The 23,451-nt window shown below is 48.9% G+C and overlaps 1 protein-coding gene across 1 annotated transcript; it reads left to right on the forward strand.

Annotated features, from left to right (window-relative positions):
• Positions 1 to 1,986: 1,986 nt before the first annotated feature.
• On the forward strand, positions 1,987 to 22,779 carry FCRL6 (Fc receptor like 6). Its single transcript, XM_070362923.1, has 10 exons — positions 1,987 to 2,079; positions 9,026 to 9,046; positions 11,165 to 11,431; positions 11,953 to 12,237; positions 12,368 to 12,643; positions 13,041 to 13,166; positions 17,527 to 17,592; positions 18,217 to 18,294; positions 22,396 to 22,427; positions 22,504 to 22,779. Exons 1-10 carry the CDS (start codon positions 2,049 to 2,051, stop codon positions 22,591 to 22,593), a joined length of 1,272 nt encoding a protein of 423 aa, XP_070219024.1. The 5' UTR covers positions 1,987 to 2,048; the 3' UTR covers positions 22,594 to 22,779.
• Positions 22,780 to 23,451: the final 672 nt, after the last annotated feature.

The raw sequence follows: 23,451 nt of genomic DNA on the forward strand, positions 1-23,451 counted from the left end.
ACCTCAGAATGAAAACACTGGGCCCTCGGGATCCGTGTGTCCAGGTTGATTAGATCTTGCCACAGTTTTCCAAAGTGGCTGTACCCATTTATATTCCCTCTGGAGGGGCACATGAGTTCTAGTTGCTCCACACCCTCGCCAGCGCTTGGTCATCTATAGTTTTTGCCATTCTTATGGGGGATGCAGTGGAATCTTATTGCTGTGCAGGTTTGCACTCCCACAGTGATTTATGAAGTCAAGTTCCTTATCCTGTGTTTATTGAAAGCTTGGATATCTGTGTTTGTAAAGGAGCTATCCAAAATATTGTCCATTTTTCTAGAGGGTTGCCTGTCTTTTTCATGTTGAATTGTAGAAATCCTTGCACTCTGGATACCAGTCCTTTGTCAGCCATATGTATTTAAAATATCTTGCCACTCTGTGGCTTACCTGTTCACTCTTTTAATGATGTCTTTAATGAACAGTTCTTCTCAAAATAATTACCTGATAGTCTTAAAGCCTCAGGCAGAACCTCCATCCCCATTCTACGCCAGCCACGTTGATCCCTGATTCTCTGCTGAGCTGATGGCCCTATGGAATATCTTCAGGATTCCACTTCTCTACCTTATTGCAGAGGCCAGACACATTTCTTCTTGAAGAAGAGGGCACCTTGGAGAACAAGAGGCGGGGCATTGTGGAGGATCTTAGTGTTTCCTTTGCTGTGCTACCTTCCAGACCAAGTGATGCTGAGGCTAGCAAATTCTGGCAGTTTCTGGGTCTTTCCTTAGCCATGCCCCACCCTAATTCCTGGCATGAGCCTTTTCAAACCACCAAGAGAGTGTTCAAAAGTGCTTGCAAGGGAGTGCACTCATCCCTCCTGCAAGAGCACCAAAATCACGACTAGCCTTTGAACAACCACGGACAGGCGGATGCTGGAACCCACCAAAAAAAGATAAAGAAGAAAAGGTAAAGATGTCCGAAGACCAAGAAGAAGCTGCAGCGAGGCAGTAAGAGGGGCACAACCGCAGTAAAATCAAATTCCATAGCAGCCTGGGGGGTGGCCCACAAACTGGAGAACAATAATACCAAAGACATTCTCCCACTGTGGTGAAGGCTCTGAAGCCCACATCAGGCTTCCCAGCCTGGGGATCTGACAAAGGGACTGCGAATCCCTGGGGAACCTGACCTTGAAGGCCAAAGGAGTGTGATTATAGGACTTCAACGGGACTGGGGGAAACAGAGACTCCAGTCCTGGAGGGCACAGACAAAATCTTGTGTGCGCCAAGACCCAGAGGAAAGGAGCCGTGACCCCACAGGAGACTGAACCAAAAGTACCTGCTCGTGTTGGAGGGCCTCCTGTGGAGGCGGGGGTCAGCGGGGCTTCACCACTGGGCTGGGACACTGGCGGCAATTTATGTTTTCCAACTTCTCCATCTATTCTTTTTTTTTATGTTCTTTCTCAAGCCTTCATCAAATGTAGTAGAAAAGCTTTTATATACATATATGTATATAAGTAATATGTATTATATATATTTTAGAAAACATGAATTTTTGCTAACACAATTAATGACATTTTGATTCCACTTGTTTGACTTAGTATTAATAGAATGCTAGATTTCTAGTTAAAAATAGATATGCAACAAGTAACAAAGGTTTACGGGACAGCACAGGCAACTATATGGAAAATAATTTCAAAAACAATATATGTGTATATGTATAACTGAATCACTTTGCTGTGTACCTGAAACATTGTAAGTCAACTATACTTCAGTAATATATATATATATATATATTAAGAAAACAATAAAGTGCTTGCCAGTGGCTTATCTGACTACCTTATGCTTTATAGTCAAGAAAATTCATTTGTGTTACGCTCCTTCTAGCAAAGAAGAAATACCAATTTGAGCTTGTAGTTTCTTCCCCACTTCCTGTATTTAGATTATCAAGCGCTAACACAACCCACGTCAGAGGGGGTCACCCACCCACCCCTGTGGCCTAGATGCTCTCCCTGCCATCCTCGCCCCTGACTCCCGTCTGCCCTGTGGACCCTCTTCCACGCCAGGCTGGGCCCCATGCTGCTCTGGACAGTTGCGCTCCTCTTCGGTAAGTCACCAAGTCCCAGTAGCCTCTCCTGGGCACCAAAGACTGTGTCGTTCCTAAGATGCAAAGTTCCTTATTTCACCTTTCCTAATTCAAGTGGGTTTATGGCTAGAGTTTGAGACTAGTGTGTGCACATGGGTATGCTTGAGAGTGATGGAGGTGAGAGTGATGGAGGTGAGAGTGATGGAGGTGAGAGTGATGGGGATGAGAGTGATGGAGGTGAGACTGATGGGATGAGAGTGATGGGGATGAGAGCGATGGAGGTGAGAGTGATGGGGATGAGAGTGATGGAGGTGAGAGTGGTGGGGGTGGGAGTGATGGAGGTGAGAGTGATGGAGGTGAGAGTGATGGGGATGAGACTGATGGGATGAGAGTGATGGAGGTGAGAGTGATGGGGATGAGAGTGATGGGGATGAGAGTGATGGGGATGAGAGCGATGGAGGTGAGACTGATAGGGATGAGAGTGATGAAGATGAGAGTGATGGAGGTGAGACTGATAGGGATGAGAGTGATGGAGATGAGAGTGATGGAGGTGAGGCTGATGGAGGTGAGACTGATGTGGATGAGAGTGATGAGGATGAGGCCATTTGGGGAGCCTCAAGCTTTCCTACCCCATTTTCCTGGGTCCTTGGAAGGGCAACCATTTGATGTGTCAAAGCTAATTTAGGGAGCCAAAAAAATCACATGCTGAAGTCCAATGACATTTTTCACCCTGTGAAATCAAGTTAAAATATCCATCAGGTCTATCTTGAAAGGAAAATAAAATCACAGAAGGAAAGGAGGCTGCTGGGGTGCAGAGGAAAGATCAGGGAAGTGGACAAAAGGCAGTTCCACACATTTTGCTCAGCAAGCAGAACTAAACGTGAGGTTTTACAAGGAGATATATTTTTAAGAAGCCTCAGCCTTTTCTTGGAACCAGTCAACAATGACTGGGCTTCTTCCCTGGTCAAGAGATATATGCCCTGAGTGTCCAAAGCCCTCCTCAAAATGGCTATTCCTATTCTGCCTACTTCCTCTCTCTGTCCAGGGAGGTTCTGATTTGGGTCTGAACGCCTGTGGGGACCCATGTTCTTGTTATTGTTGCTGTTGTTGAGTAGCTACATTGTGTCCAACTCTTTGCAACCCCATGCACTGTAGCCCACCAGGCTCCTCTGTCCATGGGATTTCCAAGGCAACAATACTGGAGTGGGTTGCCATTTCCTTCTCCAGGGTATCTTCCCAACCCAGGGATTGAACCTGCATCTCCTGAATCCCTGCACTGGCAGGAAGATTCTTTACCACTGAGCCACCTGGGAAGCCCATGGGGACCTATGCTGCTGCTGCTGCTGCTGCTAAGTCGCTTCAGTCGTGTCCAACTCTGTGCGACCCCATAGATGGCAGCCCACCAGGCTCTGCCATCCCTGGGATTCTCCAGGCAAGAACACTGGAGTGGGTTGCCATTTCCTTCTCCAATGCATATGAAGGTTCAAACCCATTCTTCTGAATCCATAGCTGTCTCCTGGATCCACTGGGGCCAGTCACACATGCCAGAAGGGACTGGTCTCCAGACAGAGGATTGGAGTGGGGATGGGTTACTCGGCTCCTCTAGATTCAGCTCAGTCTCAGCCATTGTCATATGCTACACTCGAAAGGAATGAGTCTGGGCACGTAGATCACTTCGCTTCACAGTTTCTGAGTTGACTTGGTTTTTGTTTTAAGCTTGGTCTCAGAAGTTTGTTTTCATTGAACCAGAAAAGCAAAATGTGTTAGTCAGTCAGTCATGTCTGACTCTGCAACCCAGTGGACTGTAGCCCGCTAGGCTCCTCTGTCCATGAAATTCTCCAGGCAAGAATACTGGAGTGGATAACTATTTCCTTCTTCGTGGGATCTTCCTCACCCAGGGACTAAATCCAGAATCTGCATTGCAGGCAGATTCTTTACTGTCTGAGCCACCAGGGAAGCCCTGAAAAGCAAAAGCATTCCTAAAAACACCCCCTTCCTGGGTAGAGTTTGTGGGAATTTAGCCTCTGAGAAGAAAATCCTTGTTCCACTCAGGGCTCTTCCTTCCCCAACATCACCATGTTGCCCTGTGTGTTCTACGAATGGTCATTTGGACAAGTGAGAAGGTCAGTGCTCACATAAGGGCAGGCCTCAGGCCTGGATACGCTCCAGATGGGAGATTCTTAAGGGCACATCCCTTCCTTGCGAAAGGAATAGAGTCCTTGGACTTGACTAGATAAAAATCTAAGAGCTTCCCGGCATGTAGCCCAGGATCTGGACGGGGGAAAGCAAAGGAGGAGGGGTGGAAAGTCAGTAACTGGCTGAATAACTGGATGGCATATGGGAAACCCAGGCAAGACTGAGTCACATCTGATGCTCAGGATCCCAGAAAGCCAGCCTGAGATTCGGACCCCCTGTCTGAAAGAGTCAGAACGAAGTTGCTGTAAGGGTAAAGCTGCTATTTCCTTTCAAGTGCTACTTCCTCTCAGATGTGGCCAGAGAGATAGAGGAGAAAAAAAAAAAAATTAAATATACGGTACATGCATTATCTCATATAACCTTCAGAGTCATTATAGGCTAGGGTTTAATTTTTATCCCTATAAAGCAGTTGGGGAAACTGAGGTTCAGAAATGTTAAGAAACTTGCCTGGAATTACCCTGCTAACAAGCAAAACAGAGATGGAAACCCAATTCATTTTGTCAAACCCTGTACTTGCTCTGTTCTATCTCACTACCTCTAGTCTGGATGTAGTTGGATTTTAATCAGGTAAAACTAGAAATCATATTCATTTAAAGTGCCTGGCAGGACATGGTCACATGACAAATGGTACCTGTCGTTAGTATTGGCTATCACAGATTCTAGAGGCTAGAAGCCCTGACACTGAACACGCTGGTCATGGCTGTATAACAGATGTATTTGGGCTTCCCTTGTGGCCCAGATGGTAAAGAATCTGTCTGCAACGCAGAAGACCTGAGTTCAATCCCTGGGTCAGGAAGACCCCCTGGAGAAGGAAATGGCAACCCCCTTCAGTATTCTTGCCTGGAGAAGTCTATGGACAGAGGAACCTGGCAAGCCCTAGTCCATGGGATTGCAAAGAGTCGGACACAACTGAGTGATTAACACACAGTATGATGTATTTAAAATTTAGGCGATGAACCTTGATCTTCCTCTGAGCTGTGCATCGGCCAGCTTCAGTCCTCGTACTGGAACCCACCCCCATACACACACAGCATCCGTGACACACAGCCCTCCCGGTGCGCGGCGGCCACCCCTTGGCAGAGTAGCATGTTACAGCGTGGTAGAGATTTACTGTGATGTAGTCGGAGAAGGAAATGGCAACCCACTCCAGTGTTCTTGCCTGGAGAATCCCAGAGACAGGGGAGTCTGGTGGGCTGCCGTCTATGGGGTCGCACAGAGTCGGACACGACTGAAGTGACTTAGCAGCAGCAGCAGCAGCAGTTCCTCGTGTGGAGCTGAAACCTGCCTCTCTGATCTAACTAGTTTCACTTCTGCCCTATGAGGGCTTCCCAGGTCGCGCTAGTGGTAAAGACCCTGCCTTAGTCCATCAGGTATTCGAAGGCCACTGACTATCCCTACTCTGTCTCATCTTTCTCAGATAAATATCTCCCAATTCCTGTAGTAGGAAATGGTTTCTAGGCCCTGTTCGTCGCCCTGGTCTGCTCGGTCCTGCTAAGCTTTGTCAGTGGGTCAGGAGCTGGGCTTTCTCATCCCTCCCAAAGTGGCCCAGTGAGTGCAGAGCTCACTGGGGCTGTGACCTCCGCCATCCAGGACTCCACAGCTTTACAGTAGCTCTTGGTTTCACATCACACTGTCACCTCATCTTCAGCCTGTACCAGACTGAAACCCTCGGGTTCTCGTCATAGGAACTGCTGTAAGCAGGTGTCGTCTACTCTGTTTGTCCCCAGTTGGTGGCCGTTTTGATTAGACACAGTGGTTCTGCAAACGCAACCCCAAGGCCTTGCAGTGCCCTGGAGAGCAAGTCGTTGAGATCTGGGGCACAAGCTCATTTGAAGCATCTATGCTCACTGGAGCCTACCCTCTTGTTATAGGCATCAGTCACCTCAGCCTTGTTTGTTCATCACTTTGTAGCTGCAAAACTGTTTTCCGGTAGGGAAGGGAAAGGAAGGGGAGGCATCACTGCCCAGTGAGGTCTTAGTCACTCTGAGGTCAGGCCTTCTTTCTGCTTTCAGCTAATGTAGAAGCCACCTCCCCAGGCGGGGGGTCGGCATAATCTATGTAACTGCTCTGTAAGGGAAAAATGACTTATTGTTACCAAAAGGTATGCATGGCGGGGCTGATTGCCACTCAAAAGCCAATAAGCAGGCCAGGCTGGTGGAAAGGAAAGTGCTTTATTTCAGATGCCAGCAACTGTGGGAGAGGGTGGCGGACATCTGTCCAAAGGCTGCTCTGACAAGCAGTGGGTGAGAGCTTTTGTAGACAGAGTGGGGGGTTGGGGGGCTACATGCAGAAACAGCACAGTCATGTCTGACAGTCATCTTCAAACTGGTCATCAGTGGTCTGACTGGCATCATCTTGGTTGTTTTAGGTACTGTTAATCTTCAGTTTGGGGGTCCATTTGTTCCCATTTCTTTGCAGTGAGTTCTTGAAATTGTGGCAGCTCATGTCCTGGACACAGTCTGGACATCATGTAGTTAATTTCTCCACCTGGGGTTTTGGTATCTATAAGACAGCTCACAGGATATGGCTCAGAATATTATCTATAGCCCTTGAGACAGAACTAAAGGTCCTTGACTATGCCTAATGACTACATTATTATTATTTGGTCCCCTTTGACTGTTTTCCTTTGTTTCAGCATTTCTCACTTCTCTGATTAAGCTTATTCTTTGACTAAGGTTTTCCAGAGGCAAATGGCTAGCAGAGAAGCTGGTGGGGGGAGGGGCAAGGACCATATGGTCCTGCTCCATTTCATTGTCATTTCCACTATACAGACAGAGCCAGGAACTGGAGGCTCTTGAACTTTAAACAACCTGTGCAAGTTCCCATAGAAAGGGATGGACTCATGGAATCAGTCCACGTCATCTGGTTCCAAAGCCTGTGTGCTTCCCTCTACACCAAGATCACAGAAGATGCACTTAGATTGGAGGCAGGGGAAGATAAAGGGATGGACTCATAATCTTATACACCCTGAGAACCTGCGGGGGAGCTGACCTGAGCTGAGTAGGTAGAGAATATGTCCCAAATCATGTGGACAGCAAGCATAATAGCCTGTGAATGAACATGGCAGATCTGCTGAGGGGATCTCAGCACCCACCCCTCCCAAGACCATTCTTGCATTTCTCAGGATTCTGCACAGCACCCAGCAAAGAAAGGCACAAGTAAATGCCTGGGGACCGGCTGGACCAACTGCACTCAGCCCTACATCATTCATTCTTTTGCCTCTTGCCCCAAAGCCCAGAATATGCTCCACTGCTTTATATCCAACTCTGTCCCTCGGTTTAGGGTCTCCCATCCCTTAGGCTGATCACACCTGCTTAACCTCATCTGTCATCATTTTGTGGTTTGGCCTCTCTTTCCAGGCCACCTGGGCTTCCCTGGTGGTTCAAATGGTAAAGAATCTGCCTGCAATGCAAGAGACCTGAATTTGATTCTTGGGTCAGGAAGATCCCCTGGAGAAGGAAATGGCTACCCACTCCAGTATTCTTGCCTGGAGAATCCCATGGACACTGGTGCCTGGCAGGCTATAGTCCATGGGGTCACCAAAAGTCAGATATGACTAAGCAACTAACACTTTCACTTTCCTGTCCATTTCCTCTCCTCAAACATTCGTTCTTCTAGAAGCATCAGTGTGATGCATACAAGGTGCAACACAGTGTGACTGCTGGCCTGTTGATAGTTCTCTCACGCGTCCAAGCTGCCTGTCCATGCCCCACAATCGTTTAATGACTACTCCTCCAGGGACACCTCACCTCCTTCATGTGATCACATCCATACAATCTATTCTTACCTCCTTCCTACGATCACTTCCGTATACTCTATTCCCCAGAGCTCTGTGGGCAGGTGGGCCACAAGAATTCGGTCCTGCTTTGCTGAGTTCTTCTGTGCATGTAGACAGGCCCCTTAGGCACAATAGTGTAGGAATCTAGTCCTGTGTCTTCCACTTTTTGTTCCCATCCCTGCACGAGTGGGAGAAGCATTCATGCATCTATTTAGTATATGCTTATTGAACACAGACCATGGTCCACGCACGGGCCCTAGGTGTAGGTAATACAGCAGTGAACTAGACAGGCAGAGGACCTGCTCTCATGGAGCTTAAGTTCTAGACAGAGGGAGGGAGACAGGTGATTACAAGTAAGCAATTTAATGGTAAGGTAATTTTAAATGATGATTAAGTGCTCTGATAGTAACACAATAGGGTATTATGATAATTGTGCTAAGTTGCTTCAGTCATGTCCAACTCTTTGCAACTGTATGGACTGTAGCCTGCCAGGCTCCTCTGTCCATGGGATTCTCCAGGCAAGAATACTGGAGTTGCCATTTCATCCTCTAGGGGATCGTCCCAACTTAGGGATTGAACCCATGTCTCTTGCATCTCCTGCATTGGCAGGCAGGTTTTCACCATGAGCACCACCTGGGAAGCCCAGCAAGACCTGTCCCAGGAGGTAGTATTTAAAATGAGATTGGGCGAAGTATTCCAGGCAGTAGGTCCACCATAAAAGTTGAGTGGCTGAGTGGCTGGGTGGCTGTTTGGTTAGAAAGCTGGGTGGCTGGGTGTTGAGTGGCTGGGTGGCTGTTTGGTTAGATAGCTGGGTGGCTGGGTGTTGAGTGGCTGGGTATGTGAATGGTTGGGTGGCTTAGATAGTTATGTGCTTAGGGGGCTGGGTGGTTGACTGGTTGCATGAATGTTAGCGTCTATTTATAAGGTGACAGGCCCTCTCCTTGTCAGAAAGTTCTTTCTGCTACTTAATCTACCACTTTTTTTCTCTTGCAGTTCCCTGTGTTGGGAAAATTGGTGAGTCTTGTCCATGTCTCTTTCATCTCCAAGGGTGTCTCTGGGCCAAAACTTAATAGATAGGCAAAATCAGGGCCATTGGGTCAATCCTAAAGGAAATCAACCCTGAATATCCATTGGAAGGACGGATGCTGAAGCTGAAGCTCCAATACTTTGGCCATCTGATGCGAAGAGCCGACTCATTGGTAAAGACCCTGATGCTGGGAAAGATTGAGAGCAGGAAGAGAGAGGGACGACAGAAAATGAGAGGGTTGGATGGCATGAGAAGCCTGGGAATAATGATGAGTAATAGACTAGGAAGCCCTAAGAAGAGCCCCAGCGCATCCTGCCTTCACCTGGTCCACCTGGATCCCTGGATCAGAAGAACTAATGATGCTCACAGTGTAGCTGAATGACGGACCTTGCTTCCTTGGCTGCTCGTTCTAGTATCACTGAGTATTGCTAGCAATGAGTTTGGACATGAGTTTGAGCAGACTCCAGGAGATAGTGAAGGACAGGGAAGCCTGGCACACTGCAGGTCTATGCAGTTGCAAAGGGTCAGACACGACTGAGAGACTGAACAACAACAACAACGTTGGGTCCCCAGCAACATCCTCAGAGCATCACCGGCCTAGATCTCTTCCTCGGGAGTCCTCACCAGTGCCTAGGAAGAGGGGAAACCCAGGACTTCACTGTCTCAGGCTGTGATAGTTACAGGGTGACTTCAAGTTCCAGAAGAATGACTCTCAGCCTCCACCCAGCCCCCTTATAAGTCCAATGGCCTCCATTTCCTCCTCTCAGTGTGGCTCTGGAGCTCCTGCTATCCCCACTCATCAACATCCAGATTCGCTTCCATCCCGCTCATGTTCAAGGAATCAGGCATCTTTGTCTGTGGGTCAGCCTTCTTTCTCCCCTGGCTACCTTTGCCCTCCTGCTCATCCTGTCCCACTGACCTCCATGGAGCTTCTGTCAAGTGGGTGAAAACTCTGACCTATGAAATCTTGACCTCTAGGGGCATGTTCTGTGATGCCCGAGAGGACGAATCCAAACCAATATTTAGTGGTGCTAGAAAGAGCAGCCAAGGAAGCAAGGGCCATTATTCAGCTACGCTGTGAGCATCATTAGTTCTTGGGTGAGAATAAGAGTCCAGGGGATCCAAGAGAACCAAACGTAGGATGTGCTGAGGCTCTTTTTAGGGCTCCCTATCTGATTACGCATCATTACTCTCAGGCTTCTGAGGTTATCTGGGACCAGCGGTACCTGGTTTGCCAAAGACGTATGTCCCGGGGCCAGGCCAGTCTGGGATTGCCCTGCAAATAATGCTGGGTCCCCAGAAGCTCTTCTCTTGTCCACATCAGGGCATAAAAGGCATTTTAGAAATGAGGACAGAGGTGGCAGATCCCACATCGTGACTGTGGTGGAGACGAACCTCACTGCTGGGAGTGCTGATGGAGGCTGGGCCAGGGGAAGCCCAATGAGGGAAGCAGGGGGGAGCGAGCCCAGGCCATGGCACGTCCAACACCCACCCCTCCAGTTCCTCTCTGATGGAGAGGGGTGCACATACCATCCGAAGTGGATGCTGCAGAAAGAGCTGTGCTGGGGTCACCAGGGAAGAAGAAACCAAACTAGGAGAATGGGGATCCAATCAAGAAGAACAAAGAGAACAATGGATGGAAGGAACGCAATTTGCCTCAAGCTTGCCAAGGTGGCAGAGGAAAGTGCGTTGCAAAAGCAAACAAGGAGGGGGACTTCCCTGATGGTCCAGTGGTTAACACTCTGAGCTTCCACTGCAGAGGGAAGGGTTCCATCTCTGGTCATGTAAGAGGGGAAAAAAAAAATGGAGAGAAGAAGGGTAAGAGGGAAGGAGGCCAGAGAGAAGGCACGGAAAGAGAAGAGGAGGGAGAGGAGGGAGGAGGAAAACAGGAGAAGGGCAGAGGAAACAGGGGGGAAGGGAGTGGAGGAAAGCAGAGGGCCCCCGGTCTGGCATGACGACCTGGGGACAGTGACAGCTGCGAGGGTGCCATCCAGGAGTCTCCATCCCAGGAGTGGGGGGAGGGAGCGGGATTAGGCTGGGGAAGAGGGGGAAAGTGGACTGAGGGGCCCACAGCTCCAGGGTGGCCCTGTTCCTGCATCTTACAGTCTGGCTGAGCCCCCAAGCCCAGCCACACCTTGTGTTTGAGGGGGATATACTGATTCTGCGATGCCGGGGAAGGAAGAACGCGGCACTGTCCCATGTGAAATTCTACAGAGATGGAAAATTCCTCCATTTCTCTATGGAAAACCAGCCTCTCCTCCTGGGGACAGCAACAGCTAACAGCAGTGGCTGGTATAACTGCACTGGGCGGGTGAAATATCCCAGAAACATGGACTCATGGGACTCAGGGACTGTCATGGTTCAAGTCCAAGGTGAGTCACCACGTGGTGGGTGGGATGGTTAGGGTGCTGCTCAGGGGCCTGGTCTTAGAGGACAGCAGGGCTTGGAGCTGCACCCCTCTCTCTGGCTGCCCCTGCTGCTGGGTCAGTCGGTAGGGCCTTGAGATGCCCAAGATGCTGTCTGCATACCCTCCCCCACCATGGGACATGCCTAGAGTCAGGGAAGGAGGTGGAAGATGCCCTGGGCGGGCAGGGCGGGAAGAGCCCAGAAGCAACCCTGATGCTCACTGCCCCCTTGAGACCCTGAGCCAGACTCTTCCCCTCTGGGGACTAGGTGACCGCTAAGGCCCCTCCGGGTCTGGCTTTCTGGGACCCCAGAGGGGCTTGGGAGCATGGGCATTGTTTCAGGGTTTGTGGTTGGGGTGAGCGGTGAGGTGCTGGGAGATGGTGACGGTATTTCCGTGGGGTCTGGAGTGGGCCGAAGCTCAGACCTCAGCCTCCCCAGGCCTCACTGTCCAGACTCCCGTCCTGAGCCCCCAGCTGTCTCTCCCCAGAGCTGTTCCTGCCTCCCGTGCTGACAGCCCTCCCCTCTCACGAGCTCTGCGAGGGGAGCCCTGTGACCCTGAGATGTCAGACGAAGCTGCACAGTCAGAAGTCGGCCTCGCGGCTTCTCTTTTCCTTCCACAAGGAAGGCCGCACCCTGAAGAACAGGAGCTTCCGCCCAGAACTCCGCATCCCAGCAGCCAAAGAGGGAGACGCCGGGCTTTACTGGTGCAAGGCATCCTCTGAGGGTGGCCAGATCCAGAAACAGAGCCCTCAGCTGGAGCTCAGGGTGTGGGGTGAGTGGGGGAAGGGAGACACTGCTTAGACGCCTGGGCTGTGGGCAGTGGGGCCCCTGATTGTGTGGGGAGGGGTCCCTAAGGGAGGAGCCTGGGTAGTCCACTGACCTCCCAGTTGTGTGCTCCCCAGCTCCCGTGTCCCGTCCTCTGCTTACCCTGAGACCCACCAGCCTAGCTGTGGGGGATGAGGTGGAGCTCCTCTGTGAGGTCCAGAGGGGCTCCCCTCCGATCCTGTACTCATTCCACCTCAATGGGGACATCCTGCGGAACCACGTGGCTCCCCATGGGGGACCCGCCTCCTGCCTCTTCCGGGTGACGTCAGAGCAGGATGCTGGGAACTACTCCTGCGAGGCTGGGAACCATGTCTCCAGAGAGACAAGTGAGCCCGAGACACTCTCTGTGGATGGTAGGTCTTGTCCCCCAGCTGGGCTCTGAGCCCTAGACCTCACTGATCTGTGTTCCTCCTGCTGTGCCCGGCTCAGTGCTGGGTACAGAGCAGGCACTGCATGACTGACTGAGCATGGACCCTGCTGGGAACATCTCCACTGAACCTGGTGGAGAAATAGTGAAGCCCACGGAGAGGGAGGGGACACCATGGCCGGGGGGGGGGGTGCCACATGGTCAGCCATGGGATGCCCATCCACGTTGACATCCTTTGGTCCTTCCCTCATTCCCGTTGCCCAGGCTTCTTCAGGCCAGGCGTTTCCCACTAATGCCAGCCACTCTGACTCTCCTGCACTTGTCTGGGGTGCATTTGTGAATTTCGTCCTCAATGCTCATGGTCACCTCTACTCACCCCCCAGATCCTCAGGTCTTATCTGCACCCACCAGTAGCAACTGGCTGGTTCCTTGGCTGCCTGCAAGTCTGCTTGCCATGATGGTCATTGCTGCTGCACTTCTGGGGTATTGCAGACCCTGGAGGAAAAACGGTTAGTAACTCTTTTTGGCCTTCTTGGTTACTGAATCCCTATGCCAGGCACAGTCCAGCCATTGGAAAGCAAGTCTGATGGGACCAATTGCTTACTTATGTGTACTGGTGGGGAGAGGGACTTTTCTTCACATGTCACACAAAGGGGCCCCCAGAGGGACAGCTACACCTTCCAAAACTCACACACACCCAGGAGTGTGTTGGTGCAGTCACACAAACACACAGCTGCACACTCAGGCATGAATAAGGCACAAACAGAGGAATTCTTACAAGCCAAATGAGATGTAGACCAGTGTCCTTCGCATTTGAAAGACAGTCTATGGCTGTGAATATGACAAACCCAAGGCCTCCAACTCTCTCCTTGAAGTCAGGGGAGCTCTGGTCTGCTTAGCAGGGGAGAAAGAGGGCATGAAAACTCCAGTGCACATGTGTGCTCACGCACACACACTTCTGTGCTATACTGGGCTCTGGGTGAGTGTCCATGTATGTCAACTCAACAGGAAGGAAGTGTGGTGGAGAGGACTGGGGAGTGGCCTGGTCCCAGCACCACTATTTACTAATTCGGCGACCTTGGGCCAGTTCCCTCGAAGGTTCACTAAATGTCTCCCTCTAGGGATGTTGTAAGGTCTGAGATAATGAGGTAACATCTATCTCATGCCTAATGTATTAGCCTGGCATTGAGTGGGAGCACAGCACGTTCTCATTCTAGTTTGAGCGCATCACCTGGCGGGCTCCCAGGCTGCCTTTGCTCCTGCTATCCATTCTCCAATTCCTCCGATCAGAGTCTTTGAAAATAAAAAGTTTAGTTAAGTTTCAGGTGAGATGTGAAACTATTCCATAAGATATTGTCTACCACATGCCTGCCTCCAACTTACATTTCAACAAGCCTCATTTCTCTTAACAGCATTTAAAGACTGAAATATGTACTCTTGAAATAAATCCATCACGTTCTTCTGCGGAACAGCAACAACAAAAATCAGATGAGAGTAATGCTATAGGCTATAGGGAGGATTCTATAGGAGAAAGAGGCTGCCCTGATAGCTCAGTTGGTAAAGAATCCGCAAGCAATGCAGGAGACCCCAGTTCGATTCCTGGGTCAGAAAGATCCCCTGGAGAAGGGATAGGCTACCCATTCCAGTATTCTAGGGCTTCCCTTGTGGCTCAGCTGGTAAAGAATCCGCCTGCAATGCGGGAGACCTGGGTTTGATCCTTGGGTTGGGAAGATCCCTGGAGAAGGGAAAGGCTACCCACTCCAGTATTCTGGCCTGGAGAATTCCATGGACAGTACAGTCCATGGAGTCAGAAAGAGTGGGACATGACTGAGCAACTTTCCCTTTCTATAGGGAGAAAGAAGTGAAAATAATTAGATAAATGGGATTTCTAGGTAATCTATGGGTTTTGAAATTCAAGACTCTTCTCCTGTTCCTGTCTTGGTCATGATAATTAAGCATGAATGTTGGCTTTCACAGCAATCACCTTGGGTGGCTCCAAGTTATTCCAATTTTAACCTTTGTTTGCCTGAAGCCATGTTGAAGGGAATGGTTCCCAGCACCAAAACTATTTGGTGCCAGTTTATTCCTAGGGCACCTACAGTGGTTCAAATCAACTTATTTCTTCCTCCCCCAGGGACATTTTTATTTTCCACTTGCCAAGGGCGAAAGTAATTGGTGTCATAGACCTTCAGCTAGATTTGCTTATTCAAGTATGCGGCCCCCTCTGTTAAGGAATTTGTGATGAGTTTTCTGGGAGCTAAGCCAGCCTGCTCTTTGAGGAAGACCACCCCATCCTACAGTTTCAAGAATTCCTCCCTGACCACAGCCAGGGTACCTGAAAGTATCTCTCCCCACCCCCAGCCCCACCACCTCACCAGGCACCCCAGTTAGAGCTTAAGTCAACCTCCAGCTTCCTCTCCCCTTCTTAATTTAGCAGCCTTTGTCCATCTAACTTCTCATCTCTGCTTTCCTTTAGTCTTGAGTCCATGCAGTCAGGCCAGGGTTGCTTTAAGGTACCAGGGGGGGTTCCCTGGTAGCCTAGCTGGTAAAGAATCTGCCTGCAGTGCAGGAGACTGTGGTTCGATTCCTGGGTCAGGAACATCCCTGAAGCAGGGATAGGCTACCCACTCCAGTATTCATGGGCTTCCCTGGTGGCTCAGATGATAAAGAATCTCCCTGCAATGTGGGAGACCTGAGTTGGAGACCTTTGATTCCTGGGTTGGGAAGATGCCCTGGAGGAGGTATGGCAACTCACTCCCGTACTCTTGCATGGAGAAGCGCAGTGGAGAGAGGAGCCTGGTGGGCCACAGTCCATGGGGTTGCAAAGAGTTGGACACCACTGAGGAACTAAGGACAGTGCAGTTGGAGAGAGACGGAGGCAGGCCCAGAGTTAGATGGGGAGGCACAGGAGCAGGGACCGTGAACTGATGGCCTGTGAGTTCTGCTCTCCCCGCACCTGCATAAAACCTCCTTCCCTGGCCTGGCCTCAGTAACATGGCTGTTCCTACCCACTCACCTCTGGATCAAAGCATTAAAGGCAAAGCCACACATCACAGTCTTCTCCCTCCCAGCCCCAAACAAGATGGTGGAGGAGCAGTCACTGGTGAAAGATCTTCAAGAAGATGGGACAAAGGGACATCCCTCTTCATGTGGAGACTCTGCCTCCCCTCTCATTCCACCCCCCTACCCACCCCCACTGTCAGCCTGCTAGCACCTGGACTCCAGTTCAAAAGAAACTTATTTTCTCTCATGAAAATAAGACTCCCGGTGGAGGTCTTACCATTTCAGAATCTCAGGGGCACAAATCCTTCTTTAGAATGTCACTCAGAAAACCAGCTTCAGGCCAAATTCCCCAGTTACCCAAGAAACACTGTCCAACAACTTTTTTCTCCATGCTCGACTTTCCAAGATCCTTAATCATTTCCAGACAGCATATTCATTCCTCAAGAAATGAAAACAACCCACAGACTGTATCTCTGAAGGCAAGCTTCAAAGCGTTTTGACCAATGACGGAATCACTAGGACTAGGATGTGGTCATACAGGGGGTCTGCTTCAAAGTAGCACTTACCTAAGTGTCCAAGTTCTCGCTGTTTTTTTAAGTGTTCATTTTACTTCCTGTTGTCACGCCTCCCATAAAACACAGTTCCATCAAATTTACAGAGCTCTTTGAGAATGAAAACTCAGAATCACAGCCTTGACAGATGAGCATCAGGGAATGTCTAATAATCAGGGGCCTCTCTGAGTCTCCACAAATGCCCTCTTCGTTTTACAGGAGGAGCCATGTTCAAGGACGCTACCTGATGACTCTGATGCTTTCTTGCTATTAGAGCTGATGAATATTTCTTGGACACCGGGCATGAACTGGGTGTTCTCAAATACACCTGTGACCCAATTCCCACCCCAGGACATAATTTTTAAAGTTCTGGAAACGCCTGCTATCACAGAGGCAGCAGGCTAATGGAGAAAAAAACATACACACTGGATTAAGATTCTGTCTCCACCAGCTTTCTGTGTGACCTTGAAGAAGTCACCTCTCCCAACCAGTCACCTCATTTTAAAAAATGGAAATCATAGTATTAACCTTTGCAAAGTGGTTGTGAAAAATGTCAGACAGCAGAGAATTAGGAAGGGGGCCCTTTTTGACATCCGCTCTCTGCTGGCCGCTGGGTGAGGAGCTTTGCTATTAAGTAGACGTTGCATTTGAATTCCCTGGTCCTGGGGTGTTTCTGGCACATGGTGTGTTGTTAAAATTATTAGCTTTCCTCCTTCTGAAAAGCGGCCTGACTTGTGGATCTGCACTGTTTCAACGCAAGGGTGTAACCCATCTTTTCTGACCCTGCTTCCTCCAGTTTGTGATTCCTATGGAGCCATCCTATCCATTAGAGTATTTTTTTAAAAGAAACATCCCATAAAAATCAACCGTGTCCAGACCTGTTGATTAACAATCATCAGCAAACCTGTCTCAGACCTCCAGCAACCCACTGTTGTTGTGTTAGTCGCTCGGTTGCGTCTGTTTCTTTGCTACCCCATGGACTGTACCCCGCCAGGCTCCTCTGTCCATGGGATTCTCCAAGCAAGAATACCAGAGTGGGTTGCTGTGCCCTCCTCCAGGGGAATCTTTCCCACCTGGAATCAAACCCGGGTCTCCTGCATTGCAGACGGACTCTACCATCTGAGCCACTAGGGAAGACCAGCAACCTCCACTGACATTTTTTGAAATTTAATTTTTAAATATTTTATACAATTTTTAAAGGTAATTTTACACAATTTGTAAAGGTAAACTGACTGTCTTACTCTCAGTCTCTCTCACCCTCTGCCTAGTCTGCTCTCTGAGGGCGCTCAGTGAATCATACCTTTGCATCTCCTAGGGCCCCTTCCACCCCGGAATTTACCCTCAGCCCCAAGTGAAGAGCAGCACCCGCTGTATGTCAACGGTAAGGACTTGCATCAGGACCAGCGTCTGTCCATAAAGGCAAAGAAGGGCCTTGCCAGGGGAGTTGGGAAAAAGAAGGCCTCATGAGCCTGAGTCTCGGGAATCAGTCATTTGGGGAAGAAAGCAGGAGGCTTCTGGGGAGAGCTTGAGGAGCAAGGGCATGGAGCTGGTGGTGGGAGAGGGAAGCAGGAAGGGATCCCAGCCCCCAGAGGGGAGGTTTAGACCAACGATTACCAGGTTATATCCCAGGAGCCAAATCTGGCCCACCAAGTATTTTTGCAAGGAACATTGTGTATGTACTGTGTATGGTTGCTTTCACACCACAGAGCTGGGGCTTGCAAAAACTAAAATATTCACTACCTTTTTTTACCAAAACACCCAAACCAACCTCTAGCTGCCAACCTCTAGTTTGAACAATATCAGGGCTAGAGAAACTGCTAGAACCTGCATCAGGGAGCACAGTCCTCCTGCCAAGATGGATATCTCACATTAATAACCACTTCCCACTGCCAGTTATCAGCATAACAGCCCCTGACTGGCTTCCTTCCATAAGTGTCCTCAGAACACTTAGGTCTCAAGGTGGGAGAGCAGGTGGGTCCTAGTTAAGTCGCATTCCTTCTTTCAGTTTATCACCAGAATGAAAACAACGAAGGAGTTATCTACTCTGAGATTCACACAATCACAATCCCAAGGGAGCATGAAGGTAAGTGATCTCTGACCAACCTTGACATCTTTGTTCATCTAAGTTTGGGGCTTAGGGTGAGGTATCACTACCACCATCATCACCCTGACCACCACCATCATAATTACTGGCACTTTAACCACCACCACCACCACCATCATCTCCTCCTTCACGACTTCACGACCACCATCACCACAAACACAGGTGTGTCGAAAGTTCAGTTCAGTTCAGTTGTTCAGTTGTGTCTGGCTCTTTGCAACACCATGGACTGCAGCACGCCAGGCTGCCCTGTCCATCACCAACTCCTGGAGCTTGTTCAAACTCATGTCCATTGAGTCACTGATGCCATCTCATCCTCTGTCGGCCCCTTCTCCTCCTGCCTTCAATCTTTCCCAGCATCAGGGTCTTTTCAAAGGAGTCAGTTCTTCACATCAGGTGGCAAAGTATTGGAGCTTCAGCTTCAGCATCAGTCATTCCAATGAATATTCAGGACTGATTTCCTTTAGGATGGACCGGTTGGATCTCCTCGCAGTCCGAGGGACTCTCAAGAGTCTTCTCCAACACCACAGTTCAAAAGCATCACTTCTTCGGTGCTCAGCTGTCTTTATGGTCCAACTCTCACATCCATACATGACTACTGAAAAAACCATAGCTTTGACTAGACAGACCTTTGTTGGCAAAGTAATGTCTCCACTTTTTAATATGCTATCTAGGTTTCCCATAGCTTTTCTTCCAAGGAGCAAGCATCATTTAATTTCATGGCTGCAGTCACCATCTGCAGTGATTTTGGAACCCAAGAAATAAAGTCTGTCACTGTTTCCATTGTTTCCCCATCTATTTGCCATGAAGTGATGGGACCAGATGCCATGTTCTCAGTTCTTTGAATGTTGAGTTTTAAGCCAGCTTTTTCACGCTCCTCTTTCACTTTCATCAAGAGATTCTTTAGTTCTTCTTTGCTTTCTGCCATAAGAGTGGTGTCATCCACATATCTGAAGTTATTGATATTTCTCCCAGAAATCTTCATTCCAGCTTGAGCTTCATCCAGCCCAGTATTTCACATAATGTACTCTGCATATAAGTTAAAAGCAAGGTGACAATATACAGCCTTGACATACTCCTTTCCCAATTTGGAAGCAGTCCATTGTTCCATGTCCAGTTCTAACTGTTGCTTCTTGACCTGCATACAGATTTCTCAGGAGGCAGGGCAGGTGGTCTGGCATTCCCATCTCTTTGAGAATTTTCCACAGTTTGTTGTGATCCACACAGTCAAAGGCTTTGGCATAGTCAATAAAGCAGAAGTAGATGTTTTTCTGGAACTCTCTTGCTTTTTTGAGGATCCAACAGATGTTATCAATTTGATCTCTGGTTCCTCTGCCTTTTCTAAATCCATCTTGAACTTCTGGAAGTTCTCGGTTCATGAACTGTTGAAGCATTTTGAGCATTGGAGAATTTTGAGCATTACTTTGCTAGCGTGTGAGATGAGTGCAATTTTGCGGTAGTTTGAGCATTCTTTGGCATTGCCTTTCTTTGGGATTAGACTGAAAATTGCCTTTTCCAGTCCTGTGTCCACTGCTGAGTTTTCCAAATTTGCTGGCATATGGAGTGCAGCACTTTCACAGCATCATCTTTTAAAACTTGAAATAGCTCAGTTGGATTTCATCACCTCCACTAACTTGTTCGTAGTGATGTTTCTTAAGGCCCACTTGACTTCGGAATCCAGGATGTCTGGCTCTAGGTGAATGGTCACACCACCGTGATTATCTGGGTCATGAAGATCTTTTTTGTATAGTTCTTCTGTGTATTCTTGCCACCTCTTCTTAATATCTTCTGCTTCTGTTAGGTCCATACCATTTCTGTCCTTTATCAAGCCCATCTTTGCATGAAATGTTCCCTTGGTATCTCTCATTTTCTTGAAGAGATCTCTAGTCTTTCCCATTCTATTGTTTTCTTCTATTTCTTTGCACTGATCACTGAGGAAGGCTTTCTTATCTCTTCTTGCTATTCTTTGGAACTCTGCATTCAGATGGGTGTATCTTTCCTTTTCTCCTTTGCCTTTAGCTTCTCTTCTTTTCTCAGCTCTTTGTAAGGCCTCCTCAGACAACCTTTTTGCATTTCTTTTTCTTGGGGATCGTCCTGATCACTGCCTCCTGTACAATGTCCCGAACCTCTGTCCACAGTTCTTCAGGCACTCTGCCAGATCTCACCATCATAAACATCATCTCCACCACACCTTCACTGTGACCATCCCAACTAGGGAGGTGGTTTTTGTTTGTTTGTTTGTTTGCCCTTTTCTGAGCACTGTGGAGGAACAAAGGAAAAAGAATGACAGTTTGTCTCTGCCCCCAATATAAGTCTAAACAGGACAGTCCCAGCTCTAAGATGGAGCCAAAAAGACCATGAACCGCAGCCACAGATACGACAGTGAGGCTGGCAGAACGGGGAGAGCTAGTCCTCTCTCAAACAGACAAACAGGCAACACAGAATTGTGGGAAAGTGCAGGTTTCTGCGTAAGTCAGAATTGAGTTCAGAACTTGACTCTGTGTTCTGTGTGACTGTGAGGAAGTTACATAAACTCTCCAAGCCCAATCTATAACATGTAGATAATGCCTGCATGTGTGCGTGCTAAGTCGCTTCAGTCATGCCCAGCTCTTTGAGATCCTATGAACTGAAGCCCACTAGACTCCTCTGTCCATGGAATTCTCCAGGCAAGAATACTGGAGTGGGTTGTCATGCCCTCCTGCAGGAGATCTTCCCCACCCAGGGATCAAACCTGATCTCCTGTGGCTCCTGCATTGCAGGCAGATTCTTTACTGCTGCACCATCAGGGAAGCCCAGACAATGGCTACTTTGTAAAATTATTATGAATGACTAGGAATAGAACCTGGGTTGTAGAAACCACAAAGTTTGTCTGGTATGCAATAGGTGTTCAAAAACAGGGAGCTTTCTTTTATGTCTCACCTGCACAGAGACTTCAATTCCTGGTCTATAAAATGGGTCTGAAAAAATAAATAAATAAAATACAATGGGTCTGAATCAGCCTAGGGGCTCTGCTTCCCCACCGCCACATTTCCCCCACATTAGGGAAAGTGGACAGCCAAGGAGTCTCTTGGACACAGGGCTCTTCCCTCAAGACCTGACCAGTTGTGCCTATAACATGGCCAGGCAGATGGGAAGCCCACGTGGGCACAGTTCCTTCCTGTGAAGAGTCACAATGAGGACTTAAACATAAGAGAAAAAAAAAAAAGAAGTCAACCACAGACTATATGGTTTTCACGAGCAAAATAAGGGAAATGAGGAAATGGGATCCTTTAATCCTTGCAGACAACAAAGATGAAGGCAGGGGTGGGGGTGGAGGTGGTCTGTTTCCAACTCAAGCTCTGAACAGGCTTTACCTGATGGTGGGTGCAGGGATCTGAAACCCAAAGCAAAGAGAGCCCTTATGTTCCAAGATGCTGGAATTTTTGTCAGTGGGAGAATGCTTCACATTCTCTAAGATTCAGTATTCTTATTCTTGCCTGGAGAACCCCATGGACAGAGGAGCCTGGAAGGACATGGTCCATAGGGTCGCAAACAGTCAGATACGACTGAAGTGATTCAGCACAGACTACTTCTTATGGAAGTGACTGTGGAGAGTTATTCACCTCGCTGAGCCTTGGAATCAATACCCCCTGCTATACAGGACTGATGTCAGATTAGATATGTAGAATTAGACCTCTGCTTGTTATATACTAGATAGACTAGATATATAATTCTCATGCCTAAAAGGTTGCCCCATGCAGAACAGGTGTCTAATGGAGGAGTTATTCTAAAAGTATCTTGGAGACCTTTATCTCCCCTGCTTCTCACTGGAATCCTATGAAGCAGTCACAGTCATCACCACCTCCCTTTCCTGGTTGAAGCAGCTGAGGCTTAGAGGCCATGTCAGTGGCCTCAAGTTGCACAGCTGGGGTTTCCTGACTCCACCTGTTTTCAGATTGAGGGCGAGAGGCCCTGAGAAGTAACAGGAGAGCAGCCCAGACCCTGCCAGCCCGTGTTCTCTAGAGGAAGATGCCAGTGAGGAGGTGGGAAAGGGACACCCCATGAGCCCAGTACCCTAACCTGAATGCTGCTCTTCCCCCACAGCCAGGCCTGCCCAGCCAGCCCAGCAGGAAAAGGTGAGATGGGACTCCTGCTCTTTTCTCCTCCTCTGTGTGACATCGGCTCCCTTACCCTGACCCCACCCTCCCACAGGACATTTCTGTCATCTATGCTGAGGTGAGACACCCACAGCTCAGCAAAAATCCAGACAAGGGGCTGAATAGAAGAAGCACGATCCACTGAGTTCCTACTAGTGACTACAAGGAGGCCCTCTGCTAGCAACGGCATCCCCCCACCCCCAACACACACACCTCCGCAGCCCCCAGTGCTCCCCAGGAGGCCAGGCAACCCCAGCCTCTTCTGTGGCTTCCAGTTCCCCAACCTAGCAGCAAGTACCCCCGTTTGCCGAGCGCATGAGAAAACTCCTGTTATCCCTTAGTGTTCAAAAAGATACATGGTTGTAGATCTGTTTGTTAATAAAGGTGTATCAATTCATTTCATATTGTCCATCAGTAGCGATCATTTGAGCTGCCTGATTATTTGGTCTGGTTTATTCAAGGAGATTGGACTCCATGAACCGGCCTGGTAATGAGAGTTTGGGAGGGCGAGGAAGAGGAAGGACCAGGGGAGGGAAAATGAGAGGAGTCTCAATGCAGTCCACAACCAGAGTGTTCAGTGAAGGTTGTTGCTGTTCAGTCGCTAAGTCACGTCCAACTCTTTCCAACCCCATGAACTGCAGCATGCCAGGCCTCCCTGCCCCTCACCATCTCCTGGAGTTTGCCCAAGTTCATGTCCATTGAGTTGGTGTCAATGAACAAAGTGGACGTGTTAGTTACTCGGTCGTGTCCGACCTGCAACCCAATGAACTGTAGCCCACCAGGCTCCTCTGTCCATGGAGTTATCTGGGCAAGAATACTGGAGTGGATTGCCATTTCCTTCTCCAGAGGATCTTCCTGACCCAGGGATGGAACCCAGGTCTCCTGCATTGCAGGCAAGTTCTTTATTATCTGAGCCACAAAGGAAGCAGGGTCAATGAAGGTTAGTTATTAATATATATTTGCTCTGTGGGCCCGTGCCCTGGAATCACAGAGAGTGGGGTCC

The sequence above is a fragment of the Bos mutus genome, chromosome 3, assembly GCF_027580195.1.
Source record: "Bos mutus isolate GX-2022 chromosome 3, NWIPB_WYAK_1.1, whole genome shotgun sequence".
Taxonomy (NCBI): domain Eukaryota; kingdom Metazoa; phylum Chordata; class Mammalia; order Artiodactyla; family Bovidae; genus Bos; species Bos mutus.

Excerpts from the sequence above, each read along its gene's own strand:
- FCRL6 (XM_070362923.1), top strand. The coding sequence starts at position 2,049 with ATGCTGCTCTGGACAGTTGCGCTCCTCTTCG. Across the intron at positions 11,432-11,952 it reads TGTCATGGTTCAAGTCCAAG|AGCTGTTCCTGCCTCCCGTG; the intron begins GTGAGTCACCAC and ends GTCTCTCCCCAG. Across the intron at positions 18,295-22,395 it reads AATCCCAAGGGAGCATGAAG|CCAGGCCTGCCCAGCCAGCC; the intron begins GTAAGTGATCTC and ends CTTCCCCCACAG.